Genomic DNA, 19,058 nt, shown 5'->3' with positions numbered 1-19,058 from the left:
GAAATGCTTTCATTCCCTCTGGCTGGTATGTCTTTGTCCTTAGGTCCCTTATGAGAGCACAGCCAATTGCTTGGTTTCCTCTACACTTGCCCCTCAGGAATATCTTGTCCTCTCCTATAATAATCTACTCTGAAGCACCTCAGATCTCTTGTTCTAATCTCTCATTAAACCTTACCTCTCATTTCAGCTTCCTTCAGGATGTTTCCACAGGCCACTTTGTTTTGTGGTTCTAGAGACTGAACACAGAGGCACTTTACCACTGAACCACATACCTGGCCTGTTTTTATTTTGAGATAAGTTCTCACTAAGTTGCTGAGCCTGGCCTTGAACTTGTGATTCTGCTGTCTCAGCCTTTCTAGTTGCTGGGATTATAGGTGTTTGTGACCTGGCTTCCATTTCCTGACTTACCATTGCCCAAACTAAACTTAATCCCTTTTCTTCTATTCCTCTTCCATTCTGTCCTTCTCCACATCTTTGAGACACTACCACTCTTCCCCTTAGGGTTAAGGTCTGAAGCTCTGCCATTTTCTCTTTCCTCTGACTCCTCTATTCAGTTACTTTTCAGATTGTATTTCCTGCAGAGTCTCTCCCCCTTTTTGGTCTTTTTGATGCCGCTTTAGTCTGGATCCTTGTTGTCAGGGGTCTCATGACATCTTTAAGATATTCTCAAGTGAAAGCTTTTGGTAAGGATGACAGGTTTGTACACTTGGGGAGTCACTGTGTTATAAAATCCATGCCTCAGAGCCCAGTTAGGTGGCTGAATCACCAGATTTCAGAGCCTGACTTCCTCGGAGAATACACCTTGTGGTTCCCTTTGCAGAACAGTTTCCTTGTGTGTACAGTTTCCCCTTTGCTGCCGTAGCCTCTGCTTTTTCAGTTACAGCTTTCTCACCTCATGAATACATCCAGTGCTCCCTTGTTCCCCGCAAAGCCCAGGCTTTTATAGTTTGTGATACTCTTGAGATTATTTCAGGTTTCTGCTTTTGTGCTATCTCTAGTCAGGTTTTCCTTCTCTTTAAACAGTCTTGTGTTACTAATCTTCCAACCGAAAAGCAAAAAGAAAGTGCCTGATACTCTCTTTTCATCAGAGAGAAATTTAAAGAACAGCTCTATAAACAGAAATTCATATGCTAAATTCCTATATTAATCACTAAATACGTGTGTGTTTTAGCTTCCTTGTGTTTTGCTCTCTGATTTTTCTTTGGGGCTAATTTTGTTGTTGTTGTTGTTGTTCATTCCCCCCCCCAAACCCCCGTGACCTGCCTTATTTGATAACCCTTATAGCAGAAGTTACTTTGTAGACTTGGTTGCTCAGTTAAAGAACTATGGGGAAATTTTGTTAACAAGAAAAGAAAGATTGATGAAGGTTGGGATTGTATCCAGGGTCTAGAGCATGCTAAGCATGTGCTCACTGAAATATATGCCCAGCCTCATTTGCTTCTTCCTTTTCCTTTTCTTTCTTTTTTTTTTTTTTAACCAGTGATTGAACCCAGGGTTATTTAATCATCTGAGCCACATTCCCAACCCTTTTTTATTTTTAATGAACTTGCAATCGCCCTGTCTCAGCCTCCCAAGTTGCTGGGATTCATAGGTGTGGGACACCATGCCTGGCTCATTTGCTTTTTCTGAAGAGAAGGGCTGGCCATAGATGGGTTTCTAACCTTGGACTCATGTGATTCACACTTAGGAAATATAGTCAGGAAATATAGTCATTGCAAATGAGTTATCTGCTTCAGAACTGTAAAGTTGATGAATTTTTTCAGTGGGTAGGGTATTTTAGTGTTCTGTTGATCTTTTCATCAGAGAGATTTAAAGAACAGCTCTATAAACATGTTTGGATTTTAAAATATAAAGTCTTTATATTTCTTTGCAATAAAATGAAACAACATTCTCAGGTTAGTATAAAAATTGAAACTTTGACCAGATTTGGAATGAAGTGACCAGAAGCCTAGAAGTATTGGTTTTTCAGAACCACTGCATGATGCTGTATTTATTTACTTTTTCTTTTTATCTTTGGACATTCTAGAGGGGTATTTGATGCTTCCCTCAAAATGGCTGGCTTTTATGGATTGTATACCTGGCTGACTCATACTATATTTGGCATCAATATTGTCTTCATACCATCAGGTAACAACCATATCATCACTTCCACTGCCCTCTATTTAAGAAAAGTTAGACTATTTGACATATGTTAGGAAATGTCATTTTCTTTAAGTTTAGAATAAATTTTGTAATTTGAGACCTAATCTAATCCAGATTAAGAGCAGATATATGGCTTGTATTATCCTTTTTTTGTTACTATTTTCCCAGTGGCTAGAACCACACCCAGCACGTTTCAGCACTTAACACACACCTAGCATGTAACTGGTGCTCAGTATATCAACTGACCTAAAATAGCTTTGTCCTGCCCCAGGGAGAGGATGACTGCATCTGGGAGCACATAGGCTGAATCTAAACCTGTCATGATCTGTTCTGGTAATGTCCTCATTCCATAAGTACCAGGTGGTTTAATGACCTTCTTGTGGCTTTTTTTCCTTTATGTAATCTCTGTTCCTGTCCTTTGACTTTTTCTTCCTTTATTTCTGTTACTCCCTGTTTTCCTAAATATCTCTGCATTCCACATTACCTCTATCTTCATCGCTTCTACTTTTCTCTCTCCCCTCCTTTTTTACCTTCTTTCCTTCTTGGTGTCCACAAACCCACACTGTGATGTACAAGCACTCTGAGAGCATGTGGGGGTTCTTATTCCATAATCACCCTGAGAGGCAGTCAGAGTGGTGATGTTCATGTTGTCTAGATAAGAAACCAAGGTTTCCCAAGGTCACACATGTGTTTAATGGTTCCAGAGAGAGACAGACCGACTGACCGACCACTGAGCCACATCCCCAGGCCTGTTTTGTATGTTATTTAGAGACAGGAACCATTCCTCCTTTAGAGCAGTGCCATTCCTCATTGATTTGCTTAGTGCCTTACTTTTGCTGAGGCTGGCTTTGAACTCAAGATCCTCCTGCCTCAGCCTCCGGAGCTGCTGGGATTATAGGCATGTGCTGCTGTGCCTGACTACATTTCATTTTTATTTGAAGCAAAGTAAAGAATATACATTTATATCTGGGTTTTAGAAACTGATTTCTTTTTCCTCTTCTCTCTTTCTGAGCAGGGGATGGAACTCAGGGCCTTGTACCTTCAGGCCAGTATTCTACCACTGAGCCACACCCCAGGCCTAAAGACTAATAATTAATTAGCTTTTGCAATCAATAAGAATGTTGATAAATGTGCTACCCTTTTATAGGACTGTTTTTTAATTACCCATTCAGAGTAACACCTGCAGAACACTAAGATTTTATCACTGACGAGCAGATTTACAAAGTAGACACACACATTATAAAGATTTTTAATGATAAATTTTAAGGTATTAGACTCTTATTTAACTGAAAAATTCAGTTAAATAGGGCTTATCAGTCTCTTAAAATTAGAGTTTGTGAGTTTTGGTGGATATTTTTAAGTAGGAAGAGATTAGTTTTTGCTGCATTGTGATTATTTTGTAGAACCTTGAGTATCTTTTCTTTTTTTGTGTTTTATTAGCCTTAGCAGCAATCCTTGGAGCAGTGCCATTCCTTGGGACATACTGGGCAGCAATACCCGCGGTTCTAGACTTGTGGCTGACACAAGGCTTAGGATGCAAGGCCATTTTGTTGTTGGTTTTTCATCTCTTGCCAACATACTTTGTAGATACTGCAATTTATTCTGATATTTCAGGGTGAGTAGTCGGAAATTACTGGTGAATGATCGAGCAGTATGTATTGTTTTTGAAGCAGTTTTGTATTTTGAGGGGAATGGGGTTTGGAGAAAGAGCTGATAAAAGGAATTTTCAGTAAAGTAGTCTTTTAAATTTTAGTTTAAAATAACATTGTTTATAAGGTATGTTATTTTATATATTTTATATTTTGTAAGGTATATTTTATCTCAAAAACAAAGACAAAAAGGATATGGCTCAATGTTCGAGCACCCTTGGGTTCAGTCCCCAGTACCACACATACACACACAGAAGACAGTATGATTCAGTGAGGAATACAGGTTAAATTTAAAACAGAATCAAAACCTTGGTCATATAAGAAGTATCTTTTCATTTTGTTTTGTTGTTGTTGTTGTTGTTGTTGTTGTTTGGTACTGGGTTTGAGTCCAGGGGTGCCTGCCACTGAACTATCTCTCCAATCCTTTTTATTTTTTATTTTGAGACAGGGTCTCAGTAAGTTGCTTATTAGGGCCTCACTAAATTGCTAAGACAGGCATCAAACTTTCAGTCCTCCTTTTCTGAATTGCTGGGATTGCAGGTGTGTGGCTTCTGTGCCAGCCATTTTTTTCGTTTTGATAGCTTTTTAAGAATTACATTGAGTAAATCAAGCCAATTGTCATTTAGTCATATATTCAGATTCACATTGCTTATTAGAATTTAGGTTGTGACCAAAAGTTTATGGCCTACTCAAGCTGTCTAGTACACTGAATTTTTAAATAAAATAAAAGGTAAGAGTAGACAGGGTCAGTGTTTCCAGAAGTAGTACTCTTCAGTGAAATTATGTAGAGAGTAATTGTATACTACCTTGTTTTCTCTTTTTAGTAAGTTAGAGTAGAAAAAACTTATGTATAAGAACTCTGAAGTCCCAAAGTTCCAGAGCAAAAAGAGACAAGCAACTCTATAAGCCAGCCTTAGGGAACTGGTATGCCTAAAACTTGAGAGAGAAAATTAAAGGAGAACATCAGGGTGTGGGTAACTAGTTTAATAGATGAGTTTTGAACACTAGGAATAAGTGTTTTCATTTATTTAAACTTTGCTGTATATTTTATATTAAGGTAAAGAGTTCTAAGTCAGCATTAATCTGCAGGGACCCACCTGCACTGGGTATAGAATATCTGTTAACAGTGCTATTTCAGTTGTAAATAGGCAGATGTCACACACTGGTGCATGGGCAAGTAAAGTCTTGTATCTTGATTTTCTTACCATCAGTGATCAGTTATCTTCATGGAGGAATTTAAAGAAAGCCTGCAATAGATTAAAAAGCCCAGTGTACTGAAGAATGGACATTGTGTTAGAAAGATTTTTTAGAGTTGTGTGAGGTTTGTTTGTTCATTCACAAGCTAATCCCTGTGCTCTTTTTTCCAGAGGTGGCCATCCTTACCTGACAGGCTTGGCAGTAGCTGGTGGTGCTTACTACCTTGGCCTGGAAGGGGCAATCATTGGGCCCATACTTCTCTGCATCCTTGTGGTTGCTTCCAATATCTATAGTGCCATGCTAGTGAGTCCCACGAATTCAGTACCCACGCCAAACCAGACCCCATGGCCTACTCAGACTCAGCGGTGAGTTCATGCAGAATGATCATAAACCACATGTGAACATTGAACTGTCTTGTCTCTGTATTTGGTAAATAAATCATCCAGACTTGTCAGGGTAAAGGTGTTTGAATACTAATGCTGTGAAGAAGACTCTAAAGAAACAAATTGTTTTCAGATTGGGTTTCTTATGGCAGGAAAAATTTTAAACTATATTAGATCAAAATTGTTAATGTCATAAAAGACCAAAAATAAGTAAATTTAAGAGAGATTGTAGGGGGAGACTCAAGAAATTGGACAACCAAATGCAGCACATGAATCCATGGTAGGTTTCTGGATTGGGGATGAGCAGAACTTATAAAGAACATTTATGGAATAATAGGGAAGATTAACCAAGGACTGTATTTTCCATAATATATAGTCACTGTTAAATTTCTTGGATTTGATTGTTTCTTTTGGCTATATAGGGGAATGTCCTTTAGGGATAACATGCCATGATTTTTAAAAACTTATTTTCAGCCAAAACAGAGGTGGGGGGGAGGGGAAGGAGGGAGGGAGGGAGGGAGGGAGAAAGAAAGAGAAAGGACTGTAATAAAACACTGGTGAATCTAGATGAAGTCTTATGGATTCCTGGTCCTCCCCCCCCAACCCAAGTTTTCTTTGTTGTATTATAGTTTGTTGTTGAATATTTCTACATACACAGTACAGGTATTAAAATAATAATTGTTCTCATCTGTTATCACCAGAATTTCATAAAGTAAATTATAATGTTTAAAATATTTCCCAATTATCTCATAATTTTGTTATAATATTTTATTTAGGCATATCTTACGGTGATATACAAGTCCTCAATATATTAAGACTTATGCTAATGATCTTTGTTATATATTTATATTCACGTAACTACCACCCATATCAAGATACAGAACGTTCCCATTATTCTGGACTTCTTCCATATGCTTCTTCAGTTTGGCCCCTCTGCCTGCTAATATTCTGAGTCACTTTAGTTCTGTGTTTGAACGTCATCAATGTGTAAACTCTTAAGGGAGACCTCTTTTGATGTACATTCTGTCTCTGGGATTTACCCTTCTTGTTGCACTTTTTTCCCCATTGTTCATTTTTTCCCACTGTTATCTAGGATTCGAGTATATGAATATACTACAATCTCATTTATTCAGTGTAGTATTGACAGACATTTGGTAATTTCCATTAATGGCTGTTATAAATCAAGATGCTATGACAAAGTGGAACATCTGGGTATACATCTGGTTTAATGTTAGTAGACTCTTGCAAAACAATTTTCTATGTGGAATACCAGAATTTACATTCATAACAACAAAAGTAAGAGGGACAGTGTAAGAATAGATTGTAACTTTCCAGAGTCTTTATTGCATCATTCTTATTATCCTCAACTGGAAAACACAGTTTCTCTGCCTTGGGTTATTCTAGTGTAATTGAGGAGTCATTGACAAGTTGTTTCTGACCATGTACTTAATAACCATTTTATATTATCATATACAATTCTTGTATATAATTCTCGTATATATACTTCTTCTAAGTGTTAAAGAGACATAGTCTTTTTTTTTTTAATTTTATTTTTTGATACTGGGGATTGAGTCCTGGGGTGCTCTGCCATTGAGCTACACCCCAGCCCTTTTTATTTTTTATTTTGAGACAGATTCTTGCTAAGTTGCTGAGGGTGCCTTGAACTTGCAATCCTCCTGCCTCAGCCTCCCAAGTCATTGGGATTACAGATGTATACCACCATACTTGGCAAGACATGATCCTTTTAACTCAGAATAAGTGAAGTAGTTTCTGAGTTAGAGTTGGTTGGTCAGAGGTCCATTTGAGCTAATGCAGTACTCTCACAAGGTGACAAGGAAAAATTGGCTTCCTCAGCAAGAATAGATAGAGGGGGACCTACGAGGTTTTGACAAAGACCTTACCACTTGGGATGTGATGACACTAGGATATCTTTTTCTGCCTTTACCTCTGAGAACAAAGGCTTTCTTGGGAACCAGAGATGCCAACAGACTGTAAATTGAAAGTAACAGAGAGCCCTTGCTAAGTTGATACCTGTTCTTTGGGCTTACTAAACAAGTATAAAAAAGCAACATTCATTGGTGTTTTGTTGTTACATTTGAAAAAGCTTGTTAATGATTCTAAGTTAGTACAGCAATAATTTTTAGCTGAAGCAGAAGAAACTAATATGAACAGTTCAAAAAGCAAAAGACCTGTTCCCTACTTCCTCTTCTGAAAGTAAGCAGCTGGCATGGGGGTTTGACGAAGGCAGTGTGAGGACCACATAGCCTTCATTGTTTTTTTTTTTTTTTCCCTTCAAAGTTAATAGGAAGTTTAAATGACTTCTTAAATAGTAACAAGCATAACTTTTCTAACATTGGAACTTACTGTGTGCTAAGTTTTGTGATAAAAATTTTACACATATTGTCTTATTTTTCTTAGTGTATGCAGTATTTTTGTATGCCATGTTTGTAGATGAGGAAATCAGGTTTAGAGGAGGGTATCTTCCCTGCATTCACACCCCTAGGAAGCCCACAGGCTGGTGTGTTTCAGCTCCTGCTGTTTTTCTGCCTTTCCTTCCCTAAACACTTTGGGGTACCAAGAGAAATGCAGTATTCTGTTTACTAACTCAGTAACTGTCCCCTCACTTTCCTGTGCCATGTTTGGTTGTCCTTATTACTTCCTGTGTCCTCATTCACTGTCTTTACTCCATTCTGCCAGTATTAACCTCAAGTTTGCCCTGTGCCTTGTCCCCCAGTGCCACCACTGTTCTGAGCTGGTGCTTCTTATGGATCTGTTGCAGCCTTGTTGGTCTCCTAGCTCATCTCTCAGTGACCATTCTAACTGTTCTTTAGTTTGTTTTTCATACTATGGCTAATGTGGTCTTTTCAAAATGCGAGCATGTGTAATCACCAAATTGTCTTACCAAAAATGGCCTCAGTGGTTTTAGGAGAAAGATAACATGCTTGATGTGGTTCTCAGAGCTGCCCTGTGTGAGCTGGCCCAGGCCTGCCTCACTTTTGAAAGTCTAATTAATAGACTCATGAAACCAAAAACAGATCAGATAAAAAAAGATTTTTGCAATGTGACCTTAAGCCTGATTAAAAAAAAAAAAAAAAGGATGAGATATAATAAAGCCCAACTTTAGAACTTCATTCCAAGTATTTGGAAGGCAAGGGATATGAATAACTGTGATGCTCTGTCACAAGGGTTGTACCCTTGGCTGTGCAGAAACAACTAAGTTAAGTTAGTCTGTTAAAGCTTTTTATTTTTATATGTTTAAATTTTACTCTGCATTTCTGGGAGACTGGGAGTCAACAAATCTTATTAAATCAGAAAAGATTTAAACATTTCCGTGGGAGAGGAATTTGTAGAAGTCTCATTGAAACTTAAAAGGAAACAATTCTTGAAATGTTTTCAAAGAGCAAGAGATGGTAAGTGAGAAATTACAGGGCAAAATCCCTGTTGCTCTTAGAGGAGGTATAAAATGTTAACATTCCTCTGCTCAAATCCCTAGCCACATATGGTCCTGTTCTGGACTGCTCGTTTTCAGATGAGGAATCATACAACTGTGATTCTTAGGAGCACAATAATCCTTATGGTTTGGAAAAGAAGAATGCTGTATGTAGAGGGTTTAGGTAGGACATTATAGTGCGAGTTATTGAACTCAGGCCTCTTGCGTGCTAGGCAAGCTGTTTACCTCTGAGCACATCTCCAGCCCAATGTTTTTAGAAATAGCATCAATGCAGTGCTTATCCCTTTGTTTTTTCCTAGTCCAGAGAGTTAGAGTTTTTTAGGCCTTGCCGATTAAAGCAATACCTCTTGGATAGGCCAGAAACAAGTAGGTTATGGATTTTGTCTTCCTGTATAATTTGAGGTTTGCTCAAGATCAGTGTTACCTCAGTTGTATTTTATATGCCCCCCCACATCAACATGAAACCCTATACACCAGAGATTACATTGAGCTGGAAAATGTTTAGTATCTATTTTCTAAGCTTGTTTCATTTTTTTTTTTTTTTTTTTTCCTTTTGAATGCTTCTCCAGGCTTTCTTGGCCTGGAGGCAGCTCTGAATAGTAGGTATGAATTTCAAGGTTACAGCTAAGCCTTCTTTCTTGTCAACAGAAAGCAGTCACTAGGATAACCACAGTCTTAATCTTATTTCATGCATCTTTGCCCAGAGGCAGAAATTTTCATTCATAATTTAGAGGAAATGAGTACTTACGACTTAAGCTTCCAGATATCTTAGAATTTTTAAAAGATGTAGAAGGATGACTTAAGAAACTTATTGTGTATTGGAAAATGCTTTATTGGCCAGCTTTGGGTTATTGATTGTAAAAAATTTTCCAGGGCTTCACAGCATTGAGTGCTACCTGAAATTCCTATTGTCAGAAAGAGCTTGCTGTCAGATTTGCATGTATAGAAGTGTAAAAACACAAATTTGGATGCAACTCAGAAAATTAGACAAATAGGAATCTAGAGCAATGGGGGTGGGGGGAGGGGGTGACTTTTCCCTTAGACATCTGGCCATGTCTGGAGACATTGTCAGAACTCTGGATAGAGGCTAGCAGTGCTGCCTTTCAAACATCCTGTATGGCTCAAAGATATCAACAGTGTCACTATTAAAAAATGATAGGTAGATAGATAGAAGGAATGCATATAATATTCATGTATGTGTAAATCTTTATTTTTGGACATTCTTTTGAGAACATGAAAATATTTAAGGAAACAACATTCATTCCAATTCTTAGACCTGTCAGCATACTTTTTTAACATGGTGAGTTTAGTTATGCCGTAAAAGCCCTTTCAAAGCTCAGGAGGCATAGCCAGGAAGCTTACCTGTTTCTTGAGGCTGTTCTTTTAAGAAGAGCTGTGCCACTGAGAGTCATGCTTCAGAGGCTTAGGTCACCGTCCTTGAAAGAGCCTTGGGGTAACTCAGCATCCTTGAATGTGCTTTCTCTTCTGAGACATTATACTTGTGTTCCTCTTGACCTTGAAGTACTTTCTACTTTGTGTTAAAGTTTAGTCTTCTGTTTATCTCTGGCTTGCCTGTCTAACCCTGTTTGTTGGACTGAAAATCAAGAAGACAAAAGGAGTCAGGGAGGTAGCATGATTGCAGAATTGTATTTGAAGTTCAGATAATTTGCTCTGTAATTTTTTTTTTTTTTTTTAGTTGTAGTTGGACACCATACCTTTATTTTATTTATTTACTTTTATGTGGTACTGAGGATACTGAGGATAGAACCCAGGGCCTCGCACATGCTAGGCAAGCGCTCTACCGCTGAGCCACAACCCCAGGCCCTGCTCTGTAAGTTTTTAGGTGATTGTATCTAATGAAAAATGTTTGCCATCTCATTTCTGCAGTTGTGAGTCGTTCCCTGAAGGTGGAATGCTTAACCTTGTCTTCTACTTCAGTCTTATTTTCAATGAAAATGTTGAGCAGTTTGTTTTTAATAATCAATACTTGGTTATTGGTATGAAAATAATATTAGCTTTATTTGACTGTTAGGGAAAAAAATCTAAAAATGAACAACATGCTATAGTGATGTGGCCACAAACCAGTATAATTAGAAGACATTAAAATTCTTTTGAAAAATGTAGGCATTTTAAGGTTATTCTTTTTTACACTCCTAATTGGTGGTATTGTTAATAAAGGAGCAAAGAAATTTTATGTAAAATGATGGGAATAAACTGTCCTTCATGACTATATCACTTAAGAGATTTGCTTGTATGTAACCTCAAAACTAACCCACTATCAGTGGAACGCAAAGTACCAGTGACTTCAGCTAAAATACTCATATCTTGCTGGGGCAAAATGTCCAGAGGGGCAGTCCAGGGCCAGTATGACTATTTTGTAAACATCTGGGCCCAGCTTCTCTCCATTCTGAAGTGCTGCCAGCTGTGATTTGAAGCTCTTGTCTAGATGGATGCTGGAACTCATGTTCTTTTATAAACCCTGGCCTGGCCATTAGGCTGCCAATACAGATAGAAACCTGACTGGGTGATATTTACAGCTTAGACATGTAAATTTTGTATTAAAGGCAAGTTAGCAGTGCTGGTGCAGTGATGGCACATGCCTATAGTACCAGTGACTTGGGAGGCTGAGGCAGGAGGATGGAGAGTTCAAAGCCAGCGTCAGCAATGGCGAGGCACTAAGCAACTCCCTGAGACCCTGTCTGTAAATAAAGTCTAGTGCCCCTGAGCTCAATCCCCGATGCCCCACCCCCCCCAAAAAAAAAGGTCTGGGATATAGCTCAGTGGTAGCTTGAACCCCTGGGTTCAAGCTCCAGTAACAACAACAACAAAAGTCAGCTAACGCTGTCTTAAGGAAGGCTGATGTGTACAGAAGACCACCTCCGTCCTGACCAGATATTACCTGCCAGTTAGCAGCATTCACTTAACACATCTGATGTGGGTCAGAAGCTATACAAATCATTTGATTAAAAGGATTGCCCCATTCCTGAACCTCATCCTTCAGAGCTTGGATTCTGCTGGATCACTTTACTGTTTTCTAACAAAACTTATCCATTTAGTGTTTTAATCTTTTTTTCTTTTCAGTGTATCATATTCTCTTTCCAGCAAGTAAAAAGGTAAAGGAGTTGAGGGAGATTGTTCTTCTCTTTTAAGAAATTGGTGTAACACCCCAAGTGGCATAACACTTCGACTTACATCCCATGAGTCAAAACTTGGTCAGGTGGTCAGTCGTGTGTAGTCTCGAGGAAATCTGGGGGAATAGTCTTTTGAATAGGAGATAACAGACTCATCAAGAAACTGGATTCTTGTTAGTAAAGAATGAGGGACAACAAACAGACTTTGAAACAATTTTGGTGAAAATATTAAGAAAAAAAATAGTGGCTATATAATCTCATCAAGGCTCTCAAGTTTATAAAGTACTGTTGTCTGGTGACTGGTTAGATGCTTCCTCCAATGTGACTTTGTTGCCTCCACCCTCTTTTCCAAAAGCAAAACTAAACATTCTGTCTTTTCTTCTTTTAGGACTTTCCGTGACATCTCTGAAGATTTGAAATCTTCAGTAGACTGACTTGGTTTCATTGCAGTGGTTTCTCTATGAAGTTTCACCTTGACAGTGAGTTCAGCTGAGCTGAGGCCTTGTGTCCTTTCAGCTGTGTCTAGAAGGCAGAGCCAAGAAAAGAAGCCTCCTGGCCTTCCATACAGAACACCTGGACAAGAGAAACTCAACTGAGGGCTGCTTTGCATTTTAAAACATAGAGTTGAGACTTCAGAAATGTGGTTTGCTCACTTAACTGTTGCTAAGATGGCTTGAAGTTTCTGTTTATACACTGACACCATGGCTTGAATTTTTCCCACTTTGATTATAGTAATATGTATTTATAAATTTATTTTAAGAATTTGAAACTACCTGCTGTTAAAAATATATACAATGACATTTTCTCTTATTTTAAGAAATCAGTTCATAAACTTTTCTATGACAGTCACTTTTCAGTGAAGAGGGCTTTCACTTTTGAATATGTAGTTATGTGAGCAAGATTACCCTTCTTGAACAATGTACTGTTTCCTCTTTGAGAAAAGAACAAATCTTAAGTGCATGGGTAGGGAAGCATATTTGATGTTCTGCTGAATGTTGCAACCAGAGGAGATACAGAAAGTCTGAGGCTCTTCCTTCTCCCTCTGTCCCTCATTACAGTGTTACCAAAATTAAAACTTGGCTGCCCACATTAAATTTAAATACATACGAAGCTGCTATGAATGTTAAACAATATGAAGGAATTCATGCTCATTAAGTTTTTTCTTTTAAATGCTTAAGTGAAAACTCAGGTGTAGCGGTACTGATTTCTAAATGTATTCCCTATTATTTGGAACTCTGCCAGGTAGTTATTTAAAAGCAGTATAGTTTTATATTTATATCTTGTCACTTAGCACAGTGCCTTGCACATAATGACTCTAGATGAATGAATGCTTGCTGAACTGAATTGTAACTTCTTAAATATCTCAGATATTACATTAACCAGCATAGTGCTTTATATTTTATACAGTCGTTTTACACATATTATTTCACAACCACTTCACATTAGCATTCATGTAGCTTTTTATTATTTTACAACATTTTACAGTGATGGGGAAGATAAGGTTCTGAAAAGTGACCACTGTAGTCACATAGTTTAGTGAGATTTGGCCTCAGCTCTTTCTGACTCCTTAGGTCTGCATACTCTGTTGTTCTAGGGAGTGTTCTTTCTCTATCTTTTGCAGGTTCCCCAGTCCTGTGAGCCAGAATGGGTGTTGGCATTTGTTATGCCTGCAGACTTGCTTTGCCGTTAATCATGTGCTGGGACTGAGGCCCTGCCCTGTGCTTTGTACCCTTTCTACCTTTTAGAATAATCATCAGTCCCATCCTTTGCTCTCAAAGGAATATGGAGTAGAAGGAGTTTATAATGTTGAGGGTTTACTTTTTTAGAAAACATTTAAAAGTAGAAGTTTTTTTTTCCTAAAACATCTCACTAAAAATTGATAATTTATTTGCTTAACTTTATTCTTATACTACTTAAACAAAAAAACCCATCTAGAAAAGGTTACCAAGATGTCTTTCTTTTTTTTTTTAATATTTATTTTTTTAGTTTTTTAGGTGGGCGTAATATCTTTATTTTTTATTTTATTTTTTTATGTGGTTTTGAGGATCGAACCCAGCGCCCCACGCATGCCAGGCGAGCATGCTACCGCCTGAGCCACATCCCCAGCCCAAGATGTCTTTCAACTGTTGTTCTATAGTAGACTACCTGTAGATATATTATTTGTATTATAAATCCTTCAACATTTATAACCTGTTATTTCATTAAGTGTTAGATTTGACCACTAAATAGCTTATTCTCCTCTTTAGTCATTTATTCAGTGATGCATTTGTTCATTAGCACATTTTTCAAGAGTTTGCTAACTCTAGGCTCCATGCCAGGCACTGTACAGGGTGGTGTGATAACTCATAAGGAGGCGCTCTCACCTTAAATCTTAGCCAGATCATGTGTAATATTAAATTAAAAAATTTTGTATTAAAAGGGTTAAAAAAGGAAATCAAGTTTGTTTTCCTTAACTATATGCTGGTAAGTTTATAGGTATAATTAGCACACGTTCATAAGAGGGAAATACTATAGACAATGAATAAATGTGTGTATACAAATTATGTTCCTCCAAAATGCTTTTAGCTGTGTAAGGTGATATTGCAAAAGACTAAACTTGAGCTAATATATGACTGTTGCTGGGATAATTATTAGTATGACTATCAGGTTCTTAGAGAGGAACTCTGAGCTGTAAGAGAATAGTTTCAAGCTGCCAAAATTAGCAACAGCGATGTAATACCACCCTAAAATATCAGGAGCAGAGGTGCCCCAGAGTGCTACACAGTCCTGATCAGGAAACTTGAACTGCTCTGTTGCTACAGTGACAGTGTAAGGATTGGTTCAGTCCATCAGCTAGGGAAATCTGAACCTGAGAGAAGCACCCCAGCATGTGTCCTTAGGTACAGGGAGAAGGTTTTATAGAATTTTCACAGGATGTAGTTAGAGATCAGGTGGTATGACAAGGCAGGTATCAAAGATAACTTGTCCCAAAGAATCTCCTTCAGAATTTAACACAGAAAGAGAAAGTTTCCCTAGGAACAGACAATGTAGCAACAAAGTAGATGTAGCTTCAGTAAAAACCGAGTACAGAAATCTGTCCAAGTATCTTGTGTTGTATAGATATATTAAAAATTACTTTCAGGTTCACTATTAGTTGTACACTGAATGGTATGGGGGTTGGGGAAGATACACACTCTGCACACAGAAATGTTCCCGTCTTTCTAAGTAATAACAGGGAATAGGATTTTCAACATAAATTCCACATCCTGTAAATCCTTTTTGAATCCACATTCTGTTCCTGGACAATTTCTGTTTGACTGCCTTAGATGCTAGTCTGGATATTGTTAAAATTGCAAGATATTCTAACCCCCTTTTCCATGAGAGGCGGTTAACGAGTAGTTTTTTTCTTGGTCTCAGAGACTAGTGTGGATTGACTCTTAACTGTGGAAACATTTGCAAATCACATTATATTGAGACCCTGTATTTAAACAAACTCTGTAGCTTTTGGAATTGGCAGCTGTTTATTCCAGTTAAAGGCCTGCTATAGGGCTTGCAGGTGAGGTCTTCTGACTAACCTTGGTCCTAACATGAACCTATTGTGACTTATCAGGACTGTCTAGTACCTCTAGTTGCCACCTTGCTTATGTTAGTACTTCAGGAATGTGTCACGGCTGGGCTAGACTACTCAGAAATTCAGGCCATGAGGGGTTAGATTAGAGCACATTGATTTAGGTAAGCTATCCAGAACTTTCATCCTAAGTGTTTATGTGTAACATGCTCAAGATTGCACATTCCAGTCTTGACCTTCAGTCCTCTCTGAACTCTCCCAGGACCCTTAAAGAATACTACAGTAGGGCTGAGAGTACCCTTTTCACAATGGAAATAGCTTCTGGCAACATGCTCCCAAATGCTACTTTGAGTTAAGGATACATACCTTTTATTTTTATCAATCTCTTGTCTTTATACATTTTACCATCAAAATATATTCATTTCATTAACATTGATTATTGAGAACCTGAAGAAAGTATCTGAGGCCACTACGCAGTTTTTTTGATAGTTTAAACATAAAAGAATTGTAAATCAAGATGTCCTGTCTAGTTACTAGAGTGATAGAAATTCTCTGCTAGAATGGGTTGCATATAATTAGGTGATCCTGTAATTTTCTAGAGAAGGAAACAAATGCCTGGGTGAAAGTAGTTTGTCTGACATGTGCACACACAAAGTCAAGTCATGGAATTCAGAATGGAATACAGTTCCTGTTTCTCTCAGTCCATGTTCTATTTCTCTTCCTTTTTTCTCGTAGTTAAGCAGCTTTTGGCAAAGTGTTTTTCTTAATAGGGATAGTTCCAAGATATGTTGATGTTATAAGAGGAAAAAGTGTATGTGTGTGTGTGCGCGCGCACCATGCTCAAGTAACATTGAGGAATGCTGAGCTTCTTTTCCTTGGGATTTCTAAGAGTTCTTAACGTGCTATGATAACATTGTGAATTTATAAGAGGAGACAATTACTGTTTGACTTTAGATTGTGCCCCCTGCCCTCCTTTTCTCTGAGCATTTCAAAGGACTGTGGTCCCTTGGGAAATATAGCTCTTGATGAAGTTTACATCCCTAGAGGTTATACTGAATGGTGAATGTATTACTGTGATATCCTGCAATCATTAATAAATCTCACACTTTAGTGAGATACTAGAAAGCAAGCATATTTGCCATTCAGAGCTATACTTTAAAGTATAGAGGTTCTTTTTCACTGATGGTGTGTAAAATCAGTATTTGTGTTTGATTTTGCAAGTTTTTCAAGGATCAAGTAATGTGCAAACACAGTAGTGATATAGATATTACATTTTAATAATATTTTGTATGGCACTTTATGGTTTTTAGACACCTTTGGGAACAACCCTGTGAGCTAGGCAGTATTATAATCATTGCAGATGAGGCACTGGAGGCTCTGAAAGGTTTTTTTTTTTTTTTTTAAGGATTTCCCTCTAAGTTTAGACCACAAAAGGATGGAGCCAGAATTTATTTGCAGAACTTCTGACTCCAAGTCCAGAGTTCTTTTCTCCACACCTGATCACTTATGCTTCTAAGTTTAGATTTTACAGAGAAATGTATGGAAGCAAATCTTAGAGTAACATCATTTTAGCTTATTGTGAAATACCAATTCTTTTGTACAGCAGTGACCCAGATGTGAACTCTCATTGTGGCTATTCCCGAGAAAACCTTTCTTTGTCCTTTGCAGTGCCAGTTCTTGAGGTGACTGGAGTGTATTTCAAATACCATTTGGTTGTGAAACTAAGATTGGACATAGTTGTAATTACTCATGTATTCTCTGAAAATGTATCATCTCCACATTCTCAGGCAAAAGAGAGAGAGCTTGAAAGTAAACATAGTCAATTATGACAAATAAATATTCTTTATTCTTACACAAATGCTGTTTCTTAGCTTTAACTTGCTCTGACAACTACTGATGTAACCTCTTTGTAAAATGTAAAATATTTATATTTTGAAATAAAATTACTGCGGTTGAATGGTAACCTTTGCCTCTTGTTTCTTGAGAAATTTGATCTTTAGTTGTACTACATCCATCTCTCAGGCCTTGTATCCTAACTTCTCTTTTTGGCACCAGTGACCACTGAATTTTTATGAAATTTGATCAACTTGGATGAGGGACATATGTCTGGAGAGTGGATGTAGGACATTTGAAAAGATGCTAAGGGTCCCCAGCTGTGGCTGAATCCCTCATTGCACTGGGGAAATGGTTTTGTGATAAAGAAATGGTGAGGCATGGCTGAGCTGTAGGAATTGGAACTGGAAGAGAGTTGAATTAAGGAACTGTATTTTTTGAACAAAGAGAACAAGTCTAAGCTTGGCTATCATCAATGCCTAAGATACCTGTGTAGCTCTGGGAGAGGAAGCTGGACCAAAAATGGAAGCACTGCTAAACACATTTCAACAGTGCTTGGAGAACAGCGCCCAGCACCTCACTCAGATTGATGGTACCAGCTCATCAGTCAGTTGCTCAAGTCTAGAACTTCTTCACAGGGTGAATGCTTTTGACAGCCTCCGTTTGGCTTTCCTTCTGGAAACCTGAATATAAGGGGTGTTCCACATTCCCTCCTATCACCACCTGGGCTCCGCGTAAGTAAAATTTGGGCTCAGAGAACAATTCTTAACCTTGCCAGTGACTACGGTCAGAAATACCCAACGATAATCTTTGCATTGACCTGTTAAGAAACTACTCTGTCCCTGGAGAAAAATTAATTTTTAAAAGTAGTTTAAAAAGTAATAGGATTGGACAATAGACAACGCTTTTTCAGGCATAATTTTGTTTTGGGGAATAAACAGCCCGAAAGATATACCATCTTCCTGCCGAGTACCCAGATATTCCCTATCGCATCATGAACTGTTTTCACTTTCAACCCGGCACTAGAAATACATGCATAAAATAAGGGTGGAAAAGGGACCTTCCCAAGAAGGCTCAAAGACGAAAGGCCCCGCCCCCTGACTTGATTCTGGTTCTGCTTTAGCAGTTTCAACCCAGCGCAGCTTCCAGACACTTTTGCGGGGGTTTGGAATTGATTTCGGAAGTTATCTGTTGGGAAGATGGGAAACTTTGCCGGGGACCTTGTCCTCCTGGGAGGCTCTCAGCTGTCGTGCTTCTGGTTTGCGGAGAGTTGGGGAACCCGCCGCCGAGGGCAGGGGGCGGGGCCGGGCGAGGGGGCGGGGCTGGGGAGAGCCGACAGGAGTAGGTGGGGCTCGGGGCCGGGCCGGGCCGGGAGCGGGGCCTGCGGGGGGCGGGGCCGCGGGCTGCGCGGGTGCAGTGCAGCGGCCGCAGAGCCGCGGGCTGACTGGCAGTGGGCCGCGGGCCCGCAGCGGCGCGGAGAGCGGGCTGCAAGACCTACGCGGGGTCATGGCTGCCTGTCCCGGCCCCGCCGGTGCTGGAGCAGTCCACGCCGCCGGCCCGTCAGGCTTCGCCTTCGACTCGGACCTCGAGATCAAAACTCGGTCGGTGGAGCAGACGCTGCTCCCGCTGGTTTCTCAGGTAAAGCGGCGCCCGGAGCGGTCCCTCTTCGCCCTCCCGCGCGGTCCGCGATGGCGGCGGCAGCTCGCGCGACCCGGTCGGACCAGG

General features: G+C 39.1%; 2 protein-coding genes across 4 annotated transcripts in view; both read left to right on the top strand.

Moving 5' to 3' along the window:
* Window positions 1-17,463, top strand: part of Tmem245 (transmembrane protein 245) — an 82,581-nt gene extending 65,118 nt beyond the window's left edge. For both annotated transcript variants that reach the window (XM_046451715.2, XM_046451716.2), the window contains 4 exons: window positions 2,027-2,127; window positions 3,583-3,757; window positions 5,159-5,353; window positions 12,342-17,463. In XM_046451715.2, coding sequence (XP_046307671.1) covers window positions 2,027-2,127; window positions 3,583-3,757; window positions 5,159-5,353; window positions 12,342-12,387 — 517 coding nt within the window. In that variant the 3' untranslated portion in view covers window positions 12,388-17,463. The remainder of the gene's footprint in view (window positions 1-2,026; window positions 2,128-3,582; window positions 3,758-5,158; window positions 5,354-12,341) is intronic.
* A 1,287-nt stretch (window positions 17,464-18,750) lies between these two features.
* Window positions 18,751-19,058, top strand: part of Ctnnal1 (catenin alpha like 1) — a 64,127-nt gene continuing 63,819 nt past the window's right edge. Inside the window, exon 1 of one of the 2 annotated variants that reach the window (XM_058581617.1) lies at window positions 18,751-18,971. In XM_058581617.1, the coding sequence (XP_058437600.1) occupies window positions 18,840-18,971 (132 nt within the window). In that variant the 5' untranslated portion in view covers window positions 18,751-18,839. The remainder of the gene's footprint in view (window positions 18,972-19,058) is intronic. The other variant, XM_046451288.2, reaches the window with a different exon arrangement.

This window comes from Marmota monax, unplaced genomic scaffold, assembly GCF_021218885.2.
Source record: "Marmota monax isolate L192 unplaced genomic scaffold, Marmota_monax_Labrador192_F-V1.1 WCK01_AAM20220418_F8-fsc00020, whole genome shotgun sequence".
Taxonomy (NCBI): domain Eukaryota; kingdom Metazoa; phylum Chordata; class Mammalia; order Rodentia; family Sciuridae; genus Marmota; species Marmota monax.
Note: the sequence above shows the minus strand (reverse complement) of the source record. Positions and strands in the feature narration are given on the sequence as shown.